The sequence below is a fragment of the Monopterus albus genome, unplaced genomic scaffold (genome assembly GCF_001952655.1).
Source record: "Monopterus albus unplaced genomic scaffold, M_albus_1.0 scaffold27.1, whole genome shotgun sequence".
NCBI lineage: Eukaryota > Metazoa > Chordata > Actinopteri > Synbranchiformes > Synbranchidae > Monopterus > Monopterus albus.
Genome location: NW_018127907.1, coordinates 931,743 through 954,810, shown reverse-complemented (window position 1 = coordinate 954,810; position 23,068 = coordinate 931,743). Strand labels below are relative to the sequence as shown.

At 42.0% G+C, this 23,068-nt stretch overlaps 2 protein-coding genes across 5 annotated transcripts; one reads left to right on the top strand and one right to left on the bottom strand.

The window, feature by feature from the left end:
* Window positions 1–1,190: 1,190 nt before the first annotated feature.
* On the bottom strand, window positions 1,191–3,143 carry fgf20b (fibroblast growth factor 20b). The gene is made up of 3 exons (XM_020595525.1): window positions 2,841–3,143; window positions 2,463–2,566; window positions 1,191–2,300 (listed from the first exon to the last, which is right to left on the bottom strand). The coding sequence occupies exons 1-3, from the start codon at window positions 3,124–3,126 to the stop codon at window positions 2,055–2,057; spliced, it is 636 nt and encodes a 211-aa protein (XP_020451181.1). The 5' UTR covers window positions 3,127–3,143; the 3' UTR covers window positions 1,191–2,054.
* On the top strand, window positions 3,093–21,539 carry micu3b (mitochondrial calcium uptake family, member 3b). Of its 4 annotated transcripts, none has more exons than XM_020595524.1 (15): window positions 3,093–3,144; window positions 6,050–6,197; window positions 8,496–8,527; window positions 8,703–8,781; window positions 11,975–12,022; window positions 12,085–12,182; window positions 12,270–12,341; window positions 13,678–13,719; window positions 15,391–15,486; window positions 16,172–16,260; window positions 16,454–16,625; window positions 17,814–17,922; window positions 18,479–18,636; window positions 19,221–19,289; window positions 20,364–21,539. In XM_020595524.1, the coding sequence occupies exons 2-14, from the start codon at window positions 6,086–6,088 to the stop codon at window positions 19,287–19,289; spliced, it is 1,176 nt and encodes a 391-aa protein (XP_020451180.1). In that variant the 5' UTR covers window positions 3,093–3,144; window positions 6,050–6,085; the 3' UTR covers window positions 20,364–21,539. The 4 variants fall into 4 exon arrangements, with proteins under 4 accessions (XP_020451180.1, XP_020451178.1, XP_020451177.1 ...); XM_020595522.1 differs by lacking the exon at window positions 3,093–3,144 and adding an exon at window positions 3,892–4,159 and having other exon boundaries at window positions 12,100–12,182; XM_020595521.1 differs by lacking the exon at window positions 3,093–3,144 and adding an exon at window positions 3,892–4,159.
* The last annotated feature ends 1,529 nt before the right edge of the window (window positions 21,540–23,068 follow it).

Here is a 23,068-nt window from a genome sequence, read left to right as displayed (position 1 = left end):
ACAAGTGCCAAAGAGCACTTCAGGGCATCAGGTATCACAAGACAGGATTTCCAGCATGTTAAAAGAGATGACCTTCAAAATGTCGGGGGGGGGGTTGCTATTGGAGAGGGTTTCGCTGTTAGATATGCACAAAGTCTGCTTTTCATGACTGCAGTGGCAATGGCGACCAGCCCTGCAATGAAACTTTAGTCTTGTTAGAGGTATTGCTGCAGTTCAACATCATAGACAAACAATTTTGGAAAAATGGGACAGAACAGGAGTGAAGCGCACCCGTCCATGATTTTCACGCTTGTTAACTTCCTAAGAAGCTAAAGAAAGATAAGCAGCGACTGTATCTTTTCAAAAACATGCACCAGTTTTTCATTCTGTGTTCACCGGGTGGACAGTGGATGTTCAGGTGCACTGTGGGATTCTATCATTAATCGACAGGTGGGAAAGTCCCACACTATGGCGCCGTAGACGGGAGAGAGTTGACTCGCCACATCGAGACACCCCCACTGGCTCACCATAACACATGCGCTGAGATCACAGGCTGAGCTTTCATGCTTCAACATACATCTGCTCCTAACCATGGAGAAAAACAAATCACAAAATTCAGCTTTGTTCACATTTTTCAGCTCCAAAATCATACTGTAACACATTTTGGTTAGTTCTTCTGTTTTTGAAAAAGACGAGACATAATGAGATCCTTAACAAAAAAAAAAAAAACTTACTTAAAGATGTCTTGGTCACCTTCACTTCCATTATTTAACAAGTTTATGATCATCAAACTGTCAGCAGAGGTTACTTAACACTTATGGCTCTGACCTCCAGTTTTATACATCTGCTAAAGTTGCAAGGCCTGAGATAAAGGTCAGACTTTATTTGACCCCGATCGTGTTGCTGTGCGACCTCTACAGTGACAGCTTTCAGGAGGGAAGCTTTGAAGTTTTATGTGTGAATCAGGTCTACGACTTGTCCCTTGGCATAATGGTGTCCATAAAGAAGGGCAACATCAATCTCATAAGCAGGTTTATATGTTTAAACTCTGAAACTCGAAGGCAAACAAAAGTAAAAATGTGGGTGTTTTTAAAGGGACAGTGGTCGTGAGCAGACATTTAGTGTGCAGCAAACAAAATACCTTCATATCCAATCATACAGGCTGAAGGAAGATGCATGTTGATCATATTGTGAGCAATTTATTATTTGCATTGTCAGTCTACTGACTTCTGATTATGGTCATAACACATGTAACAGTAGGTCGGTTATAATTACCATGTCAAGAAGACGAAGTAAAAAACAATTGATTCACAGTTGCCTTGTTGATATAAAATGCATTTCAGATGTGGGGTTGCTTTTGCTAATGTATTTCATATGTTTGATCATGTTACAGTCTAGCACTGGCTTTGCTTCTTTCAGAATAAATGTCATAATGGTACAGTGTCTCAGCCTTTATATAATCGATACAGTTTCTAGTGGTTTTTCTATATTACATGTATCTAAGTGTAGAAATATATTCTCAAATAAATAAATATATAACATAAATATATGCCTCTAAAATGAATAAATAAAATGTTACACTTTGCTCTTTTCAAACAGGTCTACACACAGGTAAGAAACAGAAACAGAATTCCTTCAAAGTCCTTCTGAAAAAACTACTGCTCTCTGACAATGCACCCAAATAAAAGTACCAACTTGCGACACTACAGGTTCCTACTGACTCCTCGTCACCTGACGTCTCAGTCCGACAGACCACAGAGGAAATGCTCGCTGATCATTCAGCTCTTTCCCATTCATCTCCTAATCCACACGGCTACTTTTTAGGGTCGTCTGGCCTCTGAAACAAACGACCCCCTCATGCCAAGAGTACAGACATTCTAGCCTGTCTTCCTGGCTGCTGAGAGATGGCCCGTGCATTCCTACAAGAGGCCCCGGTGCCTTTACCCCTGCTGGTTGGGCTGCTGTCCACCAGCCTGCAACGGCAACATCCCTGCCTACGTCCCTCTTTCTCTTCTCTGCTCCCTGGCTGCCAGGGCTTTAGCAGCTATTCCTGATCTGGACTGGGCTTCCAGGTCTCAGCTGTGTCCCAGGATATCCCTGTACAGCTCTGGCACACGGTCAGGGTCCACAGGCCTGGGCAAGAAGTGTGTAAATTTCTGGTGTCGCCTGGATTTAGTTCCATCCCTTGGCGTCCCATCTTTATTTAATGCCACAAAATAACGCGTCCCTTTGTCTCCGTGCTTGTACAGGTTGGAGGAGTATGTGTTGTACCAGTTCTCCTCAAACTGCTCCCTGAAGACACATTCAGCTGTGAGCTTCTCCTGGAAACAAAGAAATTCTATCTTAGCCATTATTTCTCTTAATTTATCTTCCTGAAAATTAGATTCTCCAACTGTGTGGATATTATATAAAGGTCCATGATGGTTATCAAATAATCTACAGTAAGAACTTGGGCAAAGTGAGCAGGCAACAGTAATACTTACAGAGCCATACAGCTCTCCTTTGTCGTTCATCCCCAGATAGAGTCCACTGTCCACTCCTCTAATGCTTATCAACCCAACAGCAAGACTTATGAATTCCAAAATACCTGAAGAAGAATAACACAGGTGTTCTGAGCAGGATTCAAGAAAGATAAAGGAATGATATTAAAAGATCTCAGAAATTCTACTCTGTCACTGTTGGCATATTACTAACTGTTAGACTTCACAACAATAAGCAGAATTAGGACATAACATTGCTTAGCTCGCCTTTTTTTATTCTTGTTCTTGCCAGTGATTACTGTGGTGATTATGTAAAGTGAACTTTAAATTGGTTTATATATTCTGGCTACCAACATCTATAAAAATTGTCTCAGTATTTACCAAAACGACTGTGGTCTTTCCTCGTCCCTTGCACTGTGCCATCCGGAAGTATTTCCAGATGAAATCCAGTTCTGCAGTACAACTGTCTCCTCCTGAGGATCCCTTTGAGGTGCGTTAAATCCGCCGCTGTGCTCCGGGAGAGCCTGTCCCCAGGTATGAGGTGCTCCCCCAGCAGCGTCGGACTGTCCCCAAAGGGGTTCAGGAGGAAATGTGACCCGACATGTGCGACACCATCGAGTCCGTGCAAGACGCCTCCAAGTTCCCCTAGAGCAGGAGCAGCAGCCATCGCGTCAAAGCTCAGCGGGTAAAGTTCAGTGAGGGAGCGCTCTTGCGTCGCAGGCTACCTGATCGCACCGTCACTTACTGCATGTTTACAACCAGCCTCTCCGTTACTTAGCACATGTCCCCGTGGTGCAAGGACACGCGGACGCGCAGATTTCTCTCCCTTGACATGAAATACACCAAATCTCCGCTCTTCATCAGCAGAAGGTGCGCTGCAGCTGCTGCTCAGATAGCCCTCATGTTGCATACCTGTTCATACCGGATGGTGATGCCTAAGTGGAGCCGCCTAAGAGTACAGAAAAGGATTCAGAAGTAAGAGCTGAATAAACGCTACAGTGCAGGTAAAGGAGCTCCTGGAGGTTTTGCGCTCAAAGTGGCAGGGGTGGTGAGGCAGGTGCAAAACCACAGGACTAGTAATGGGCGGGGCTGTCACAGTTCAGACGTGCCCTGGCAAGGATGTTTTCCCCATTCTCCCGAGGCATAAAATAAGAGAGACGGAGTGAGGGAGAGTTGAGCTGGGGTCTTAAATTAGGCTAAATAACACTAGAAATCAAATTATACATGTAAACATAAAATAAGGATATGACTCTTAGAGCTCACCCACAAAATATGGTGAAGAATTCCGTGTCTGTTTCTATGTTTTGCCAAAGATTTCAACATTTTCTTCACTCTCCAGAATGTGAAGCCCTTTAATCCCAGGGCGACTTGAACTATCTCGCGAGCTCGGAGCAGCAGCCCTGCTCTCTGCCGTGCGTTATCGATTACACGCCTCAGTGTAAACAGCCATGGCCGCCCTGCGCAGGCTCGTCTCCTCATTCACTAACAGCTCCAGAACAGGGACGTTTGCAGCGGGGAAACGACACAAACCCTCAAACGCGGCTACAGCGCTGAAAGTTATTGCAGCTGGAGGCTGCGTCACCGTCGCGGTCGGTGCTGCCTATTATTTCCCGTTTGTCGGTAGGCGCTCCAGAATGAGGAGCCATGTCGAGGCTCGACTCATGCATCTGGCGTTACCATCGGTTCTGGCCACAGATAAGGTACAGTGGGACAGCAGCCAGGCAGCGGGGCTTTAGTGACAACATTCAGCTCACACTCAGTCTGACGAAAACACACACAGTCGTGAAAATGGCTTGAATTTCAGTTTCCGTTTTTCCTACCAGAGCGCAGCAGGAACGACCAAAGCATCTGCATTGCCATTAATTACCCCGACATGCATCATTTCGTGCACGTGGAGCTACAATCGTGATAAGGTGTCGTAACCGTCAGGAGCTGTCCGAGACCTTTGGTGCTGAAATGGCAAAACGGTCAAAGGCGTCTCAGACCACGTGACCCGATCGCTGCCATAACAGGAGGCTTTGCCTGCTTTTTCCGTGTAGCTCATATATCGCAGAATATTTATCGAAATGGAAAATATATAGGCTGTATGATACAATATCTATATTACTTAGGGGCGGGAAAATCTGACTGTATTATGTTTTGTGATACATAAACCCTACAATGAATTGTAGAAGCTTTTAGCGTGAATTCTTGTCGTTACTATATCACAGAGACTCAAATTGATGGTAATAATTAACGGTCATATTTTGTGGTGGTGTTGATTTTGGATTGTTCTTCTTATTGTGACCATTTCATATCACTTCGGAGATGAACGAAATGGATATAAATATTTCCGGGGTTGAATCCCTAAATCTTTAAATTGATAATTATAAACAAGGCTAGAAGTAATGATTATTTTTATGTTGGTCAATCCAATGATCATTTAATCAAACAAATCATTAATTCTTTAGCATATAAAAAAGTGAGAAACTTGTGGCCAATACAGCCATCACAGTTTATTACAGTTTGATGTTTAGAGATTACAGTGCTGGATTGTCCCAAACCCAAAGCACATTCTCACAGTGATGCTTGTTTTACAGCTGAAACCATCAGTCGTTAAACTATTTTTCCCAAAGCAGGAATTTCTGGCACAGTGTTACCAGCTTCTAAAGTGCAGCGTTAATACAGTATGTCAAAATTTCAGCAACTCTTGTAGAATAAAGTGTAATTTCATTGTGAGACCAATGTGTTTCAGCGTGTGGCCGTCATGCAGAGAATAAGAAGAAAACTTTTGAAAACTTCTCCTGAGAGTTTAGCAACATAAGAGATGTACTTTTCAAATAAACCAAGAGAATAATAATTAAAAAAACAGACCGATCATACCTAATAAAAAAGTATTAGTTGCTGCCCTGGAAACCAGGAAACATTGGTGTATTTCTGATTAATCAGTTATGCTAAGAATTGTTTATGAGTATGAACTAATCGCTTAATTTGCTAATCATTCCGGCACCAATTATTAGATCAACAGGGTTTTTTGCTGCACAAATGTTCAAGTTATTTCAGTCACCTCCTGTACAATGTGTATTTGGCTCTATTAGTGCACATAACACACCTGTGAATCAAGTGTGGCGTGCACACCTCTAGATACAGAAGATTCCTTGTCTGATAGTAGGCAGAAGCTAAACTTGACTGGTGATCACATGCAGCAGTAATCCAGGGACACAGGAAACTGGACACTGGGGCTAGGCAGAAGGGCTGACATTTGATGAGAGGTGGTGGGTAGAGGGGGTTTAATGGTTAAGCAGAGGGGGGCACACATTCCCCGGGTGTTTGCTCTGTGCCCAGTGGACCTGGCTCTGTGCCACCTGACAGAGAGATCCACTCTGTCTTCACCAGTCCAGCCCTCTGATCTGGCTGGGCTTGAGCAGTTGTAGGCACATTATCTGGTGTACAGGGATGAAAAATAAGGCTGACATAACACGAGCCCCATCACTGAATTAAAGCATGGGCCTCTTTGTTGCTCCATGTGAGTGACAAGAAAAGCTTCCACGGATTTCAGGCAGTATTATCGCTGTTGATGGTGGTGTGTGTGTGTGTGTGTGTGTTTACAGGTGAGGACCTATGGTCTGGATGATGGAGATGTGTACATGTCATCCTATGAGAACAGATTTCACCTGTTCAGTTCAGTGGAGTACGAGGGCCAGCTCTACATGACTCCACTCAACTTCATCGAGTCTGTCACTCTGAATGAACCCAGAAGTGAGTGCACTGTTGTTACACTGCTCATCCCCACAGTACTAAACGTTGCTTGAAGCAAGAGAGCAAGAAAGAATCATCACATGCCATGGTCTAGTAGTTGTTTTAGAGCTTCCTCTTCCTCAGTAGGTGGAGAAAACATTTTAAGTTCAACCTCTACACCAACATGGGGGAGAAGTCCTTAAAGGGCAGAAGAAATTAATGAAAGGGGAATGAAAATTTGAACATCTATATTACCATGACAACTGGGCAGACTATAATGTTATCAAAATTTCAAGGACAGTTAGTCAACTGATCAATAACTTATTGATCAAAAATGATCTCTGTTTCTAGCTTCTAAATTGTGAGGATTTGCTAATTTCTTTGAGTTTCAGACTGTTGATCTGACACAAGCAGCTTGAAACCAATCATTATGGCAATTCTTCTGCTTTTTTGTCAGTTTTAAAGAACAAATTATTAATCTGTTAATTAAGAAAATAATCTACAGATTCATCGATAATGAAAGTTTTACCTGTAGCTGTTATGGAAACCAATGAAGACACTCCCATGTTGTCTTTTGTGTGGTCTATTAAGCAATCAGACAGTCATATAAGCACAATACCAATATCCTGATCAAGAGGTCACACAGTCAGTGGGTCAGATATTTGGGCTGTGTAGGTAACAAGCTATGTGTGTGTGTATGAAGTGTGTGTGTGTGTAGGGACTGAATGTGTGTGGAGTGTTTGGAAGACAGAGAACTGTTTGGGAGAACTGGGAAGCACAAGGTTAAACAGCACAAATAGCATGGGTATTATTTTCCATTTTCTGGCCTTCATTGTATTGATTCTAGTGTGCCTATATGAATACTGTTTCTAGGAAACCTGCTGATCCCTGGACTTAGGTTGTAACCGGTGTACTGATGCTACTGTATGTAAGGCCACGTCTACCCCTATAGCACTCTCCCAGAGAACAGATGTTTGCTGTGCAGAGCAACTACATTAGTTCAGTTGGTTGACCTCAGTTTGTAAGATGGTCTGTTTGAACTAGGCTAATTCAGAATGTCTAAAAGGCAAAGGACACAGTTTCTGAAGACTGTAGTTGGCTGTCATTTAATTTAAAGGCTCTGATTTTCTTTTAGTGTTTATCTTTTAGCAGTCTTTTGCTGTTAGGCATTTTGTAAGAGAAGCTGAAGGACTTATAGACCAGTGTGCTGCACTGAAGATGCCACAGTCTTTGCAGCTCTATGGAGAATCAGTGACATTTTTCAGCATTTACTTAATTACACTTCTGACAAGTCACCAGATAAATCTATGCTCCTTCTTCCTACAATTACTAAGGGCTGAAAAAAAGAGCCCCAGCATTGTTTCCTGGAACACTCATTTGTTGCTGAGGGCCTATGAAGGGCCTATGCAACAATAGGTTGCAGCTTGAAGTGCTTCAGTCATAACACCTGCATAAAGATTGATATCTTTACCAGCAACCCACTTTTATGGCCCATTTATGTGGCAACAAACGCGCAGAGAGACCAAACAACTTAGCATGGATGTCATAAATGTGATGATAAGACGTTAGGATTGCTGTGATTTATTAGTAGCTAAGGTGTGTGGCCCTCTGTAGTGTTTTGGACACGGTTTCGCTGGTCATATAATAAGTAATGTAAACAAGAAGCATTAATGTAACAACACACCTTTATTCTCTGGTTGCTAATGTGCTGCAAAATAGTAATCGTGGTGCTCTCTGGTTATATTATGGCTGTAAAGAGTCACTCCATTGGATGTTCAGGAAGGCCTTGGGCATCAATACAATGCAACACTGCTGGTTCAGTTTCACACGGTACATGGAGCAGAGGCTGGTGGAATTATGGCCATTTAGCAGTAAACCAGTCGAACCTTAAAGTGCAGTCATGTAAATTATTCATATGAGATCCATACGATTTGTAGGTTATGAAATATTCATTGAAAGCATTGAATACATGCTGCTTGTGTTGAGGACAAGCTTCCTATCTTCATCACTTTGGGGCAGAACGAGCCATCACAAGACAGTCATAATCCCAGCTTCAGACACAGGCTCTAAAATGTATCAGTGGAGGGCTGTTGTCATTGTTATCGCTGCCATTTCCCAGCCAGGTGTTTTTACGACGCATCCCTCTTATCTTCTGTTTTATTGACCAGCGGAATGTGTTCATGCAGATACACGGTTTATGTTGCTGTCCACATAAACGCCTGTTTTCACTTTTGTTTCCCAGTTCTGTATCCCAGATGTGTAAATTGTTATTGAAAGCCACAAAAATATCAGTCGCTAACTATTAACCTTATTTTTTAGGCAGCAGAGTACGGAAGTCACTCACAAAAAAGGCGAGTTATTACTCATGTCTTCACTCCTGCTGGTCTTGGGGAGGCTCTCGCTTTCCCTTTTTTTCTAAGTAAAACCTCTGTAATTACTGTAATGCCAACAAACATTACAATACATGGTGAATACCCAGGATTTAGAATTGAATGAGTGATTTGGGATTTCCCTTTATTCTCTCAGGAGTTAGACAAGATGCTGGCTGACACCCCACCTGTTTGGAAAGGATCATCTAATTTGTTTAGAAATCTTCATGAACGAGGTAAAGAGCCCACTTGATGTGTGAGAGCTGTAGACATAAATCCCTTGAATATTAGTAATTCCACTTTATGCTTTTAGTTTTTTTTTAAGCTGTCATATAACAGGCCTCCAGGTCTGGTTCACAGTGTGCTCTTGTGTGCACGCCAGCCTCATATAGTCCCGAGCAGAAAGTGTGTGCTGTAAAGGCTGTAAATCTTATCTCTCCATCAGTCTAGTAACATGTTCTCAATTTATTCTGTGGTAACCATTGCAGGAGGGAACGGTCCAGTGACAATGTACACAATTGTCCTTCCTTCTTCCTCTGCAATAACAATGCAATATTATGTTTCTTAGAAAGAATTATATCATTTGGTACTAATTATAGAGGAAGTAGGAATTTCCTTTTAAACCCAAGTAAATAACTGATGAATTATTACCCATTTATTTATTGAAATTTTATTGTCCTTGTGTACAAATCTGAGTTTTTTGCATATTTTGCTGTGTTCCCTATAATTATATCCAAATATTTCCAGAAGAATTCCTGGACTTTAGGCATTATTATTTACTCTTGGAGCTTTAAATTAAGGACTGATTTAAATGCTCAAATAATGCTAATTAGACTTGAGTAAAGTTTTACATAGTTTTGTATCATAAATTGCCACAGGAGAACACGCTTCTATGAAGGATAATATGCATTTTATCTTCTTTTCCCAGTTTGTACTTATGTGCATTACACCATGAACAATAAAGGTTTTTAGAGTTAAAACAATCAGATCATAGAGAATTAACTAGCAACTATGAGCATTATTGCAAAATATTTCCTCTTTCCAAATGCTCAGTTGTGAGGACTTGTGGTTGTTTTGTGATAGTTATGAGAAATAATGATGACTGTTGTAATCCTGTTATGGTTTGGACTCGCTTCCTGGTTTGTGCTGTTATTTTGGTTTGATTTCCTGTTTATTGCATCACCTCACCTACTCCAGCCTTACCCCTGTGCACAATCACCTCATTGTTTTCACCTGTTGCTCATTAGCCCCTCGTCTTCAGCCCATATAACCTCCTCGTTTCTCTACCTGTTTTGTGTTTTTGCCTAAGTTACCTTTGGTCTGTTTGTTTGGGTTTTGTGGTTTTGAGTTCTTTGACGTAGCTCGCTGACTGAACTGTTTGATTGTGGGGTTTTTTTTTGTATGTCTTTGTCAGGTTTAGTTTCCTTCCTTGGTCTTTTGTTCCTTTTTTATATTAAAGTTATAAGAACTATTCCTTGGCCAGAGTCTGCAATATGAGTCCACCCCATGCTTGAGACCTAACAGATCCAGTAAGATGCAATGACTGAGCAAATCGAACAATTCAAAGGCACCACTTAGGGCTCTGGTATGATGAATTATTATCTCTGACATTTGGTAGATAAAAAAATACCCTATCATTATAGAAAGATGTCAGATTCATTGATGACAGCAGTAGTTGTTCATTGCAGTCCAAAACCTTTTTGCCTGACACACTATACTGTGTGTCTTCCATGCTGTTGCTAAAAAACAAACAAACTCTGATTCCTTTAGGAAGAGGAGCAACATCATGTAGCTTCAAGACTCCACTATTGCTCACTATGTTACCTGACAGTCAACACACAGACGCCTCAAGCTTTTTTGCAAATGGTACCACATTTGAGCACTGCACTCTGCATATGCAGAGTTTTCAGGGGTGTTTTTAAAAAGAGAATCTGATTGATATTAATGCGAGCTGTGAAGTTTCTGCCCTCTTTGCCTTCAAACCTCAGTTCATCGTAACATTGCATGAAGAAAATGAAATCATCAGTGTGAGTGAAAATCTTTATAATTTTCCCACCTGGCCCTGCACATTCCCCACCAGAGGAGCATCAGATCTCACTTTTCTGCTCTTTCCTCTGTTGCTTTAGTTAAGTGCCAATGCTGGGATTTGGGGCTTTTAATCCTGCTGTTAAATGCTACAGCTTTGTCAGGGGAAAAAAGGACGGGATTGATGTGCGAACAAAGCATTGCTTTAGAGAATGAGGGAGCTGTTTGAACCCAGCTATGTCGAGACATGTCCCAGTGGCCACCCCCGATCACCACGGACATTACGAAGCCTAAGAATGGCGTTGGATTACATCTCCGGGACTGCCACTCTGTATGAAGTGTTTCTGTGGAATTCTTTGTATTGTCTAACAACATCTACTTGAGCTCAGAGGCTGAGCTGCAGAAAGGAGGGGGGCTCCCTCCAGGAGTGGAGGTGTGTGGTAATGGTGAGACATAGCCGGAATCTTAAAAGTTTTGCCTCTCTCTTCAACCCATTTCAGCTTTAAAGGCTTTGAAGCTAGAGATCTGTTGTCATTATAGGGTTGTACCTGCCAAACACTGAGAGCTGGATGAGAAGATGTGGGACTTTGTTGTGGGGAATTTTTAGATGAACTTTGTGTAATGGCATGGATTACTAATTCTCTTTTCACACCTCAGTTTGTACATATGTTGACATCATTCCAGTAGAAACATCTTTGGAGCCTCTGGAGGAAATGTAAGAGAATAAAAATTACATCTTGGTCTGCCAGTTTGCCCCCCTTTCTCCTTTCTAGAAATATCTCCCTGCAGCAAACCCTGTACCTGGATTCTTTTCCCATAACACCTAGAGCAGTCACCCAGAACTATCTGCGCTTGATTCTCTATTTTCCTGAGCAAACAAAAGCTTGAGAATGCTTTCAGAGTTAGAAGGGAGAAGCCTCCTGAGTTTGCTGAGATGTTTCCTGACACTTATTCTTCCCTTCTCTATGTCACACAACAAAGGGAGCCTGAAGGACGCCACACAAAACCTGAATCAGCCATTCTCAATCAGTGACAGATCACTTGAGAGTGTATTACACCTTGTTACCTAAACATGATCAGAAGCTGTAGGCCTTAAATTTGTTTGGGTTTGTGTCCAGATGGGTCAGCTCCATTGTAAAGCCTGTGTTTGTGTGAGAGGAACACTGAGCATGAAGTAAAAATGCACCCTTTAAGATGTTATCAGTGAGCGTGAGAAGATTACTGTTGTCTGAAGGCGTGCACTGTTTCTTTGGATGGCTTATTCATCTTGGCTGCACAACTTTGAACACCTATAAACACCTCGAGCTAACTGGTTAATGCTATTTGATGCTTTCTTGTCTGGAGAAGGGAACATTGTGGGTTTTGTTTCTCAGCTTGACTCTTTTTCTCTCTCTTTTTTTCCAGGTGTCATCAGTTACAGCGAGTACCTCTTCCTGCTCTGCATTTTAACAAGTACGTATTTATTTAAACTCTCTTAAGCAGAATTATCTTGAAAATTATTTATAGATTGAAAGGCTGCTGTCTTTCAGAGCCCCATGCAGGATTCAGGATTGCCTTCAACATGTTTGATGCAGATGGAAATGAAATGGTGGACAAAAGGGAATTCTTGGTGGTAAGAGCCCAAGATGTATACAATAAGTAAAATGAATTTGATCATTGATATTACACACAGCATAGTAACTTATCATTATCTTACCAGCTGGAAGAAATTTTTCGTAAGAAAAAGGATAAAAAAGACGTTTCTGAAGACATGCAGCGACTCAACCAGCAGGTATAAGTTGCTTTAAGTGCCTTTAAACAGCTAAAACTGCACTACTCAACATTTTATATTAACCACTGATGAAATTGTAATGCATAATGTAAAAGGAGTTGCTCACAGTGACAAAACCACAGTGGCTACCAGAACTTTGCAGTTCTTCTAAAGTTTATGGAATGTTTTAGCATCTGAGGTTCTATTACCAACTTAGTCTTTAGCTGCAGCAGGCAGCTGTTTCAGAAAAAACTGATACATGCACTGTACACTATGAGCCCAAATGGCAGTCAAACACAGATGATGACTAGAGATGAAAATCAAACATGTGCCACGCTAAACCCTGGATACTGAGTGACATCAGGTGTCAAGAAACATGGCTGCAAATGAATGCTAATGTTGGTCCATGTTTGTGTTTTAGCCTATTGTATGTCGGCTCTGTTGTTTTATGTACAGGCAACACTTTTTCTGCCTTGGTTCGCCAGTCTTATCAGTCTGGTTTCCAGCAGTAAAGCTGTGATAAACCCAGTGTACACTACCTGCCCAGGACCAAATGGCAGGAAGACACAGGCATTTACTAGCTGCTATCTCCCTCAGAAGCTGATTGAGACTGAAAACAAAGATAATAAGGAGAAAATATTGGGAATGTTGCTCAGGTAGAAATATAGCTCCAAATGAATGTTGTTCTGTTTATGTAATACATAAACACATACATTAATACATTTGTTACATCAACTTAAAGAGGAGATTTGCAGCTGCTTCTGCTGCCCCCATTAGAAAGGAAACAAAATGTAAATGCAGCTTGAAGACCCCGGTCTGACCCAACATCAAACATAGCAGGTCTTTGCTTTCAACAGTTGCAGTATTTGTAGAGAGAACGCAGTCTTTGCTGAGGTGAATGTGGTCACGCAGGGTAAAACATGCCTGAGGCTTTCATCTCTTTAATGCTGCCTTATGCCACATGCAGGTGGATGTGAACAGGCAGAGCTGAACAGAGCGATAAGAAGGATTCTTTGAGGTCTTATCACACAAACACAACATAGAGGAGCTTACTCCGCTGGGACAAACGTTAGTATCTCTGGACAGTCTTGAATTAATCTGACACCCGTATAACCATCAAAAAGATCATTAGAATGGATACTCTAGATTTGGAAACAGGATGATGCTTTGAAAGAAGAACAAGGCGACTCATAAATCTTAACAAATGGAGGACTAATCTTTGTTCATTGTTAATGTCTCATCATCTTGACGTCTTTGACTTAAAAAGCTCAGTTCCAACATCTCTCTAGTCTAAAATACATGTGCGTAATGAATGAAATGAGTGTCATACATACTCCTCCTCTCTTTTGCATTTCAGAGTCTGCAGCTTTACGGCCATCAAAAATCCCAGCCACACACTGTATGTATTGTTCTTTTGCCCTGATGGAAAATGGACAGTCTTGTTGTTGCATGTTTTTTGGCATGTGATCATCCTAACCTGAAAGTGTTTTTGCACCGTGACACAGAAAACACTCATGTATCTCATGGGCTGACACCACCCCATTTTCAGTGAAAGTGAATTGTCACTTTGTGCTTGAGCATTGTCTGACGCATTGTCCTTGTGTGTTTGTGTGTGTGTGTTGCTTTTATTCAGCGCTGGGTGAGAGATTCCACTTCATAAAAATCTTACCCTCGGACTGACAACATGTCCACTCAGACCCCCATGTTTTATTTTTACAGTTTCTAGGGGAGTGGTATTTGGGCTCAGGTTACCTTTTGAGATGGGTTTGACCATGAAGATGCCAGTCAGACAGAAGAGGTGAAAAGCACTCAGCGCACACATAGAGGAGCCTACAGCAAACAGAGGGACAGACCCATCTTTTCAGAGTACTGTTGGAGGTCTCTACCTTTAGGTGTGTCTGTTGTGTTTTGATTCCCCCCGCCTCACTGTCACTATCTCTTCAGCAAGAGGTTCAAATGTCAACTCTTTTACAAAAACACATAACAGGCACGTCTTCAGTGCTGTGGTTGGGCTTTCCCCAGCATATTCTAATTGCAAGTGTGTCAAGCTCTTTTCATGGCATGAGATGGGAACAATGCGGTGCATTAAAGAGTTGTTCCATAATTAGTTGTGGGATCATGTCGTAAATCTCCCTTTTTGCTGAAAAGCAATGAGGTGAAAAGGAAGAGCTGTTTTATTGGCTGTGTCATGTTCCCGACAGGCTTGAGGGATGAAAAAAAAACTGAGTAAGATAAATAAATATTATGAATGAAGCAAGCCATACTTAAGACGCTGATGGTGGCTGACTGCTGCCGAGTCTTGAGGGGCATCCAGGCTGAAGAAATGCGAGTGAGAAAAATCCTTTTTTTAAAAACTGCTTTAAAACAGATTTCTGTAATCTTTTTATTACACATCAGGTACAAGCAAATTGTTGCTGACAGTTGTTTTTCATTGTACTTGTAGTTATTGTAGCTCCACAGCAGGATGGAGAGTGAAGGGAGCAGTGGGAACTGTAATAATAATGAGGCCTGGTTAATCTGAGATCAGGAGCATGGCTTCTTTGTTTCAGACAGCATTACACAGCAAATGTGACACACACTAAAGACCAAAAACATTGCAGAAAATGTAACTCTTTAAAATGTGAGCCATCACAACAGTACTGTAGGTTGCAGGTGCCTGACAGCCTGTATTTACCCTGCAGCTTAGCATCAAATGATCATATATTGGGTGGGTTCAGTTACATAGTTAACTTGGCGTGAATCATCCTCCAGCTCTCACACCCTGCATGCTTTGGACATGTGTTAGCTGTGTAGACTCAATGTCCTGCCAAGAGGCTGCATGCTTCGCTGCAGAGTAGGCTCATGTCAGGGCTGATGGGCCTCTCAGATACACCGGTGTCAGCTCCGCTCTGTCTCTGCCTGTTCGAGTGTGGATGGATGTCAGTGGGTTTGTCTGTCCCCCAACCCCCCGACTCTGTGGACAGTATGCTCACCGAACTGTCTGCTGGAGTTGGTAACAACCCCCCGATGCAGTTAACATGTGCCAGATGTATTTAGTCTTCTAACAGCTGCGCTTCAACTGCTACCACAGGTTCACAAAAAAGACAGTCAGCATGTGGAGACCCGGGGCATGTGGGATGTTCTCAGACGTGGCACAAGTCAAGTTCTGTTTTCTGATCTCCCAGAGGTAGTGAAGCCCTTATTAAGATGCTTCTGTATTAATCTGTCATTTAGCTATACTTTACAGCAGGTCCTGCCATATAGCCTCACTACTGTCTTATAGTTTTATTTCTATAAAGATTCCTGAAGGTTAGTGAGCACAGTGGAACAAGTACCTAATTTATGCATCTATCTTTTGTTAGTAAGATTAAATATTCAGAGAGAGCTCTTGTAATATGGCCTCCATCAAAAGCAGCATCTGCAACAAGGGGTGCAGCATGTTTAATGAATGTGTTGCATGGCACATGTTTGTATGGTGCAGAAATGAGAAGCGTTGGCCCACTGTTTGGTTTCAGGCACAGTGAAAATTAACCATTAACTCTGAGTAATTATTCAATAGCTGAATCTGGGTATGGCTGCTAACTAAACACTTTACTTCAACTTTCAGCATGGTTAAATAACTCTCATTGTTAATGTTCACCTGGTGTTGCCATGATACACTTACACTGCACAGGATGTGACAGATCAGCTTATTCTGGCTGCTGGAGCTGAGATTGTGAGTTTAGACAAAGTTTGACTCAGTCATTGCTGTAATCATTTGTGCATTGTGATTTGCTGTATTTATGTTGCCTTTACAGAACATGTCACATCTCAGGTGGATATTTAAAGCTTTAAGGAGCGGTAATGCAGTCGTCTTTTGTTCCCTCTGATAGCGTGTGGATGACAAAGCAGAGACAACACTCCTGGTCCACTTCTTTGGGAAAAAAGGCAAAGCTGAACTGAAATTTGAAGAGTTTTACAAGTGAGTTGAGAATCCTTTTGTCTGCTCTGTGATCAATCACGAGGGCCCTGAGAAAATTATCATCTCACACTAATATTACCATTAATCGTTTTCATATCGCACTGAAACTCCAGCAGGGAAACCTTAGCGGTTATGAAATGATGGTGGTGGTGGCGTTTCCTGTCAGCAGCTGCTGTCCGTCTCCCTTCTCCAGGTTCATGGACAACCTGCAGACAGAGGTGCTTGAGATAGAATTCCTTTCCTACTCGAAAGGCATGCCCAACATTAGCGAGGAAGACTTTGCCCGGATCCTCCTCCGCTACACCAACTTGGACGATGTCAGCACATATTTGGAGAATGTGCGCCACAGCGTGCCAGATGAAAAGGTACACTTCTCCCCTTTGCATTTGCGTTGTCATCACGTTACACCACCTCTGACAGTTATCATTTCTCATTTTAAAGTGCAACCTAGTACTAACCGTACCCTTACCTCCAATAGGGACATGGAGCTTTCCTGGCTCTGCCCAGAGTTAAAGATCCACATACAGTCGCTTCTAAATTAAAATGCTGTTCCTCAGCTGTTTAACTTGTGCAACATTGTCATCTCGCGCTGACACAACTAAAACGGCACAGCAATGAGTTGGAGGGATTTGCAAAGCTCTTCACCAGTCTGACGTCTGAAGAAGCATATTGGCTTAATTAAGTTTAAATTTTTTAAACAGATTTATTTTGTTTAGTGGGAGTATTGGAGAATTTTACACCCCTCTGTGTTTTGATATCGCTCTGTGAATTAGCTGTTGAGTGAAGCATCTTCATTTGAGCTTTGATTTGTTTTTTCTCTCAGCACGCTGACCCTGCATGAAGAGACGCCAGCAGCTCCTCAGCCACCTCGAGTAGCCTGTTGCCAGATCCCCATTGATAATCAAGTGGGTCTCATCATTAGGCTGAGAGATATTTTATGGCCCTCACCTCGTTAAAACAGCAAAGCGTCACAGATTAGTCATTACTCCATTTGTTAGGCTGTGTGCATTGCCTGTTTGGTGAGGCCCCTGGCGAGAGGAGCAGCTAGTAGCTGTGAGATGGTTGAGTGGACATCAATGGGCTCAGTGTTTGAGTCCTCAGCCAAGCCTGAGATGTTTGGGGATTCATCACTTTTGTTTTTGTTTATTCAAGTATCAGGTTAATCTGACTTAGAAAAATCCACACAAGGCCTGACCTCTTCTCAAAATCCCCCCCACCCCCACTCCCCACTGGTGACAGCTCAGTGTGTCCATACTGCACAAGGGAAATGCAGCAGTGTATACTTTGTCTGTTTGGGTGTGTTATCTATCTGATGGCTTCAAGGTCACACACACACACACACACACACACACACACACACACACACACACACACACTACAGGATGAAGGGAGGTAGATTGTGTTGTGTGAATTGTGGCACTGTCCTGAGCTGGAGTGTTAACACATGCAACCATTTACTTTACGGGGCACTTTATAATCTCTCTCGTTACATTGTCATGAGGTTAATGTTTCATAAATAATGGCATTGTTCTATCAATATGATCTCTTTCCAGGGAATCACATTTGAAGAGTTCAGGTCCTTCTTCCAGTTCCTGAACAACCTGGAGGATTTCACCATTGCCATGCAAATGTACAACTTTGCCAATCGCTCCATTGGACAAGGTAAAGCATCTCACGTTCTAGTCCTAACACTGGTTGTACGACACTTGTTTATCTGATGTAGCAGCTCAGTAATATGCAGAGATGACTGTCTGGACCACCTCACTGCTATGCTGTAATTGACATGCTTTGTGTATGTCACTAAAGTTAAAAATAAAACTGTTTTAAGTATAGACTTTCATATTCAAAGGGCATTAATCGGCTATTTTTCTGATCTTCTGATTCCCCTCTGCATCTTTGTCCTTGCTTTTGGGTCTTATTTCTAAAGGTTTGGGAGACAGTTCATGATGGAGAGCTCTCAAAATAAGAGTATAATTTGTGAGAGATAAGTTGTTTTAATTCCTGAAGAAGGTGTAGCTTCCCACTTTAAAGAACATGACACCCATGAATTGAGAAAGGCTCACCAATCAACTGCATGTAGAGACCAAAAAGAAGGCATCTGCAATTTGGCTTGGTTGTAATGTTAAATGTTGTATCACAGTTAGCATCAGTGACAAATACACGATGAAGTGTAGCTATTGTTTACTTCTCAGCTGATCACATGTATCTTCCCCCTCAGAGGAGTTTACCCGTGCGGTGTATGTGGCTACAGGCATTAAGCTGACCCGACACTTGGTAAGCATCGTCTTCAAGATCTTTGATGAGGATCACGACAATAAACTCAGCCACAAAGAGTTTATCGGCGTAATGAAGGAGCGGCTGCACCGTGGCGATGGGGTGAGAAAGCTGAGGTCATTGAAATGCCGTTTATTGTTTATTTTATGAGGCTGAAGGTGACAGGAGAGATGCTCCCACTCCATCAGCCTCAGACAGCAGCTCTCTGGGGGACTGACTAAGTGGAGAACAGAGGTGATGGTGTTAGTAGCACTGGCTGATGTGAAAGATAGCAGCATTATCAGTCTGTGTTCGTACTTCTTAAGATGTAACCTGCCAGTGAAGTGGCTCAAAACTGGGCATATGGAAGTGAATTCAAGTCAGATTTAACATGATGAAGGATAAAAAGAAAAATATGGGCTGATGCTGAGGTCTTTATGTAATTAGGCCTATTTAGCAACTATTAGCAACACAAGCACCACCTTTCCTGTCTAATTACAACTTTATACAAGCGCTATGTTTTTTTTTTTTAGGTACTGATACATTTTCATTGCATCATATCTGAATTACACTGCTGCCTCTTTTTTATTACTGAAACGCCTGAGTTTGTTATGTTTGTGAAACTATACTGCCATCTAGGGGGACATCAGGAAACTGGACTTCTCATGATATCTTCCTTTGTGTCTCTGTTACACACACATTCACAGGGCGTCCGTGCGGATGAGAAGTTCACCTCTTTCAAGTCCTGCATGAAGAAGGAGCTTTCAGGCAAATAGGTGAATGTTTTTTCCCACACTGTCAGAATAAAAATATACTAACAACAATTAATGTGAGGTATAAAACCGCAACATTCATTTTTTAAAACGGCTCAGTAACAGTTTCCAAGTGCACTACTGCAGTATATAGTGAGTCTTATCAGATGTGTTTAGAAGCCCACACTCTCCTGAAGCATTGAGTTACACTGTAATATTAATGCTAATCAGCTGCCACTAGATACCAGCTTATGTCCACATCCGTGAGCAGCGAGCAGTGCAGTTTAAAGCCGTATAAATGTTTCAGAGGTAAAGCACTTCTCTGGAGAGGCCCTGATCATCTGCCCTGATAAAACCAGGGAAGGGACTCAGTCTGTATGTTTTTGCAAACAGTGCCACAATAAAATGTTTAGTTTGAGAAATTCAAGAATTTTGAGAACAAACAAACAAATAAATAAATATGAAAGCTGTAGCCCACGTGTGGTCAGCTGAGCCTTGATAAACACTTAAATACTGAAGGAGATCCAGCTACCAACAACAAAGCTGAACAGTTAAAAACTTTGTTGTTTGTTTAATCTGCACAAAAACAAGACAAAAAAGTGTAAAACTGACAAGTGGTGGTTTTCTTGGCGGTTGTGTGCCCAACTATTTTTGTCAGGGTTCAGTTGACGTGTCGTGGTCTTACTGTCAGTGAGACTTTGCTGCATTGGGCCAAATAATTGGCTGGCAAATAACCCCAATAACATCACAGCTTGATATTTTTCTCCCATCAGTTTTACCTTATGCTAAGCTAACTAGCTTATAGAAGTAGTTTCATGTTGAATGGACAGGTGTGAGATTGCTACAGTTGTAGTTGTTGGCAATAAAGAAAATACTGAAAGGACAACTCTAAAAGTGTCAAACTATTCCTTTAACTTTCAGTATTAATTGTCAAACAAATTTTAATTTTCCAACAGTTTCTTCCATATAAAAAACAAGATATTAATGGAGATGTCTGCAGGCACCCAAACAGTTTATTGCAGTCAGCCTTCATAATGGTGGTACTACACACGTATGGTGTCACACTGGCCTTCTCATTTCTCTCTGTTTTGTCACCAGGTGAAAAGCCCATCACCAGTGCATGTCTCCCGGACTGGATGAGCTCGGCCTCCTCTGCACTCTCCAACAGGACAGAAGGGTTAATGCATGCTGCAACATGTTATTGCACTGTGTCAGAACTGATCAAATAAGCAGGATGTGGCACAGGCAGGATGTGGTCGGCCTAATGGGAAGCCGTTTCAAGTGACCCATTATGAATCTAACAAGAAAATCCACTTAACTCCATGTTGCAGGACTCTAATTTGCACAAATTAGTTTGTTTAACTGCTTTTTCCTGCTGTTTATTGAGTCATCTACTTGTAAAAATGCTGAACAGTTTTAAGATTGTTAACAGTGACTTTATTTATTTATCTAGAGTTCCAACATTGTGTTATTACTGCTCTGCTTGTTTGATTCAAAGTGATTTTCCTTTTGTCCTGAGCTGGAGTCTGTACAGTGGAACCTTTGTCCTTCTGTCTGTTCTGCAGCCCCCTGCACAGATCAGCTTAGGACAGCAGTAACTCCCCTCCCCCAGTCCACATCCTCCTCATTCCCAAATCACTGCAACTAGAATCCTCCTGGAACCCCAGGGCCAGCAAGCCTGAACACCTTCCCTCTGTCTTTAGCTGCAAGCAGCTTTGTTAACGGTGTTAATCATTTCATGGCTAGTAAACAGAAGTGCTATATTCACTGGCAGGGATGACCTCTTTACAAATAAATATGCAAAATACTGAAGCCATATGTTTGCTCCAATCTATTAGTTTAATTTAGTGATGTTTTAAGGAGCAATGTTATCCCTTTAAGCTCTGTAAGGACACCCTTTTTAAAGATATACCCACTTCTGCTAACTCTGGTTTCCAAGTACAATGTTTGCTTATAGATTGAAGTTATGTACACAGGATATCAACATGTTACATGCTGTATAATATTGGCCAGACTAATGTATTTGTACTCAGACTACTTTCTGAATATTTGCATCAGTTAGTCTACCTCTTGAAGTGCGCTGGAAACTTCTCGCCAGGTGTCATGTCTTAACTGTGACACTGGTGTTAGAGCAGATGTGCTGTGTAATGACATAGTGTAATAAATATAAGTGACTATTTAGATTTGTGGTTATTATTGGCTATCTGCTAGTCTCACAAAAGCACATGTGTTACAATCAGTGTTTTCACAAGCCACCTAATAAACTGCTCTCAATGCCCCTAACAAACTTCATCTCTGTTTTAACTCCAGTGGAGTGACGACAGGACCATAGTAAAATAAATGAGCCGATTTATTCTCAACACGAAGACAAAGCCTTAACATTATTAATCATCAGGAGCCTGTGGCTGTGTGGGTGTACAAAACTGTAATCAGGGACTTTTTAAAATAAGTCTTTAAATGATTAAGTCAGCATGCTAATATTTTGCGGTCTGACACCACTGCACTTCCTGAAGCAAGATGAAGAGGCCTCTTTAAGGAGTCTGCAACAGATCCCTGATGTGAAAAGTTTAATTTCAGGATTAATTCATTTGTAGCTGGTGCACCTTCTACTCCATCTGTTTGCGGATAGGCCTTTATATATCAGTTTAAGTTTGTTAAGGATTTCATTTATCCAAATAACCCAGCAGTATTTTCTGTTATTCTTGGCACAAAATTGTTATTTTGGGACCTAACACCATCTGGTCATTGTATCTGTGTGTGTGTGTGTGTGTGTTTTTCTGGTCTTGCAGCTGCACTAAACAGCCTGTTAACTGAGTGAAAAAAGAACGCCCATGGTTGTTTGGTCATCATTTCCACACTTTGCTAATGATTTTTTACAGACATCACATCCTCACATACCTAAGTACCCCGCTTCTCATCCATTGTCAGCTGGGATTGGCTCCAGCACCCCTGTGACCCTCGTTAGGATAAATGGTATAGATAATGGATGGATGGATGAGATGGGATGGTTGCCATATTTGAGGTCAGTTGGTCTGTCTTGGTGCCTTGGCTAAACGACCTGTATAGTTCAGTTTTGACATGCCACTGAGCTTAAGATATTATGGTGGAGCCAGTAGTAAATCATAGCTTAAACCTTTCTCATATTCAAACAGCACTTGTGAAAAAATAGTTTTTCAATCAAAACTCTGAAATTATTCAGTGAAAAATGATGGCATCAGCCACACAGTGCTGTGGCCTTGCAGGAGGGCTGAGTACAATATGCAGTGTAGCCTACTGCAGGACTGCAAAACATTTTTCAGATGCAGTGGGGTGTGAATTAACAGGATCAGGAGGAGCTTGCATACCTCCACCAAGACTGTTGCACAGACTGGTACATATGAGGAGGTAAACCACTAATCCAAAAAAAAACAAAAGAATGACATCTCTCAAACTTGACAAAGAACTTGTGGAATAGTTGACCCATTGCAACCCTGACGTGTGTGCGCATGTGCAAGCGCGCGTGTGGGTGCCCAGATTCCTGTTTGTACACTCGCGAGTGTGAACTTATTGAACCCATCCGGTCGCGGAGAAAAATGTGCCAGGCTTGCAGCATCCCTCGGACGTCATGGCAACCTGTTGGGGAGGCAGCAGAAGCGGGCGCTGACTGCAAGCGTGTGCGTGCACGAGCGTGTGTGAGCTGTCTGATATTTTTGTTGTAGTCTGTACTAGTGGCTGAGCAGGACGATCAGAGGGGAGAGCAGTGCAGCAGAAGAGGAAACAGCAGCGGCGGCAGAGGCCGGGTCAGAGGCGGGGGGGGGGGGGGG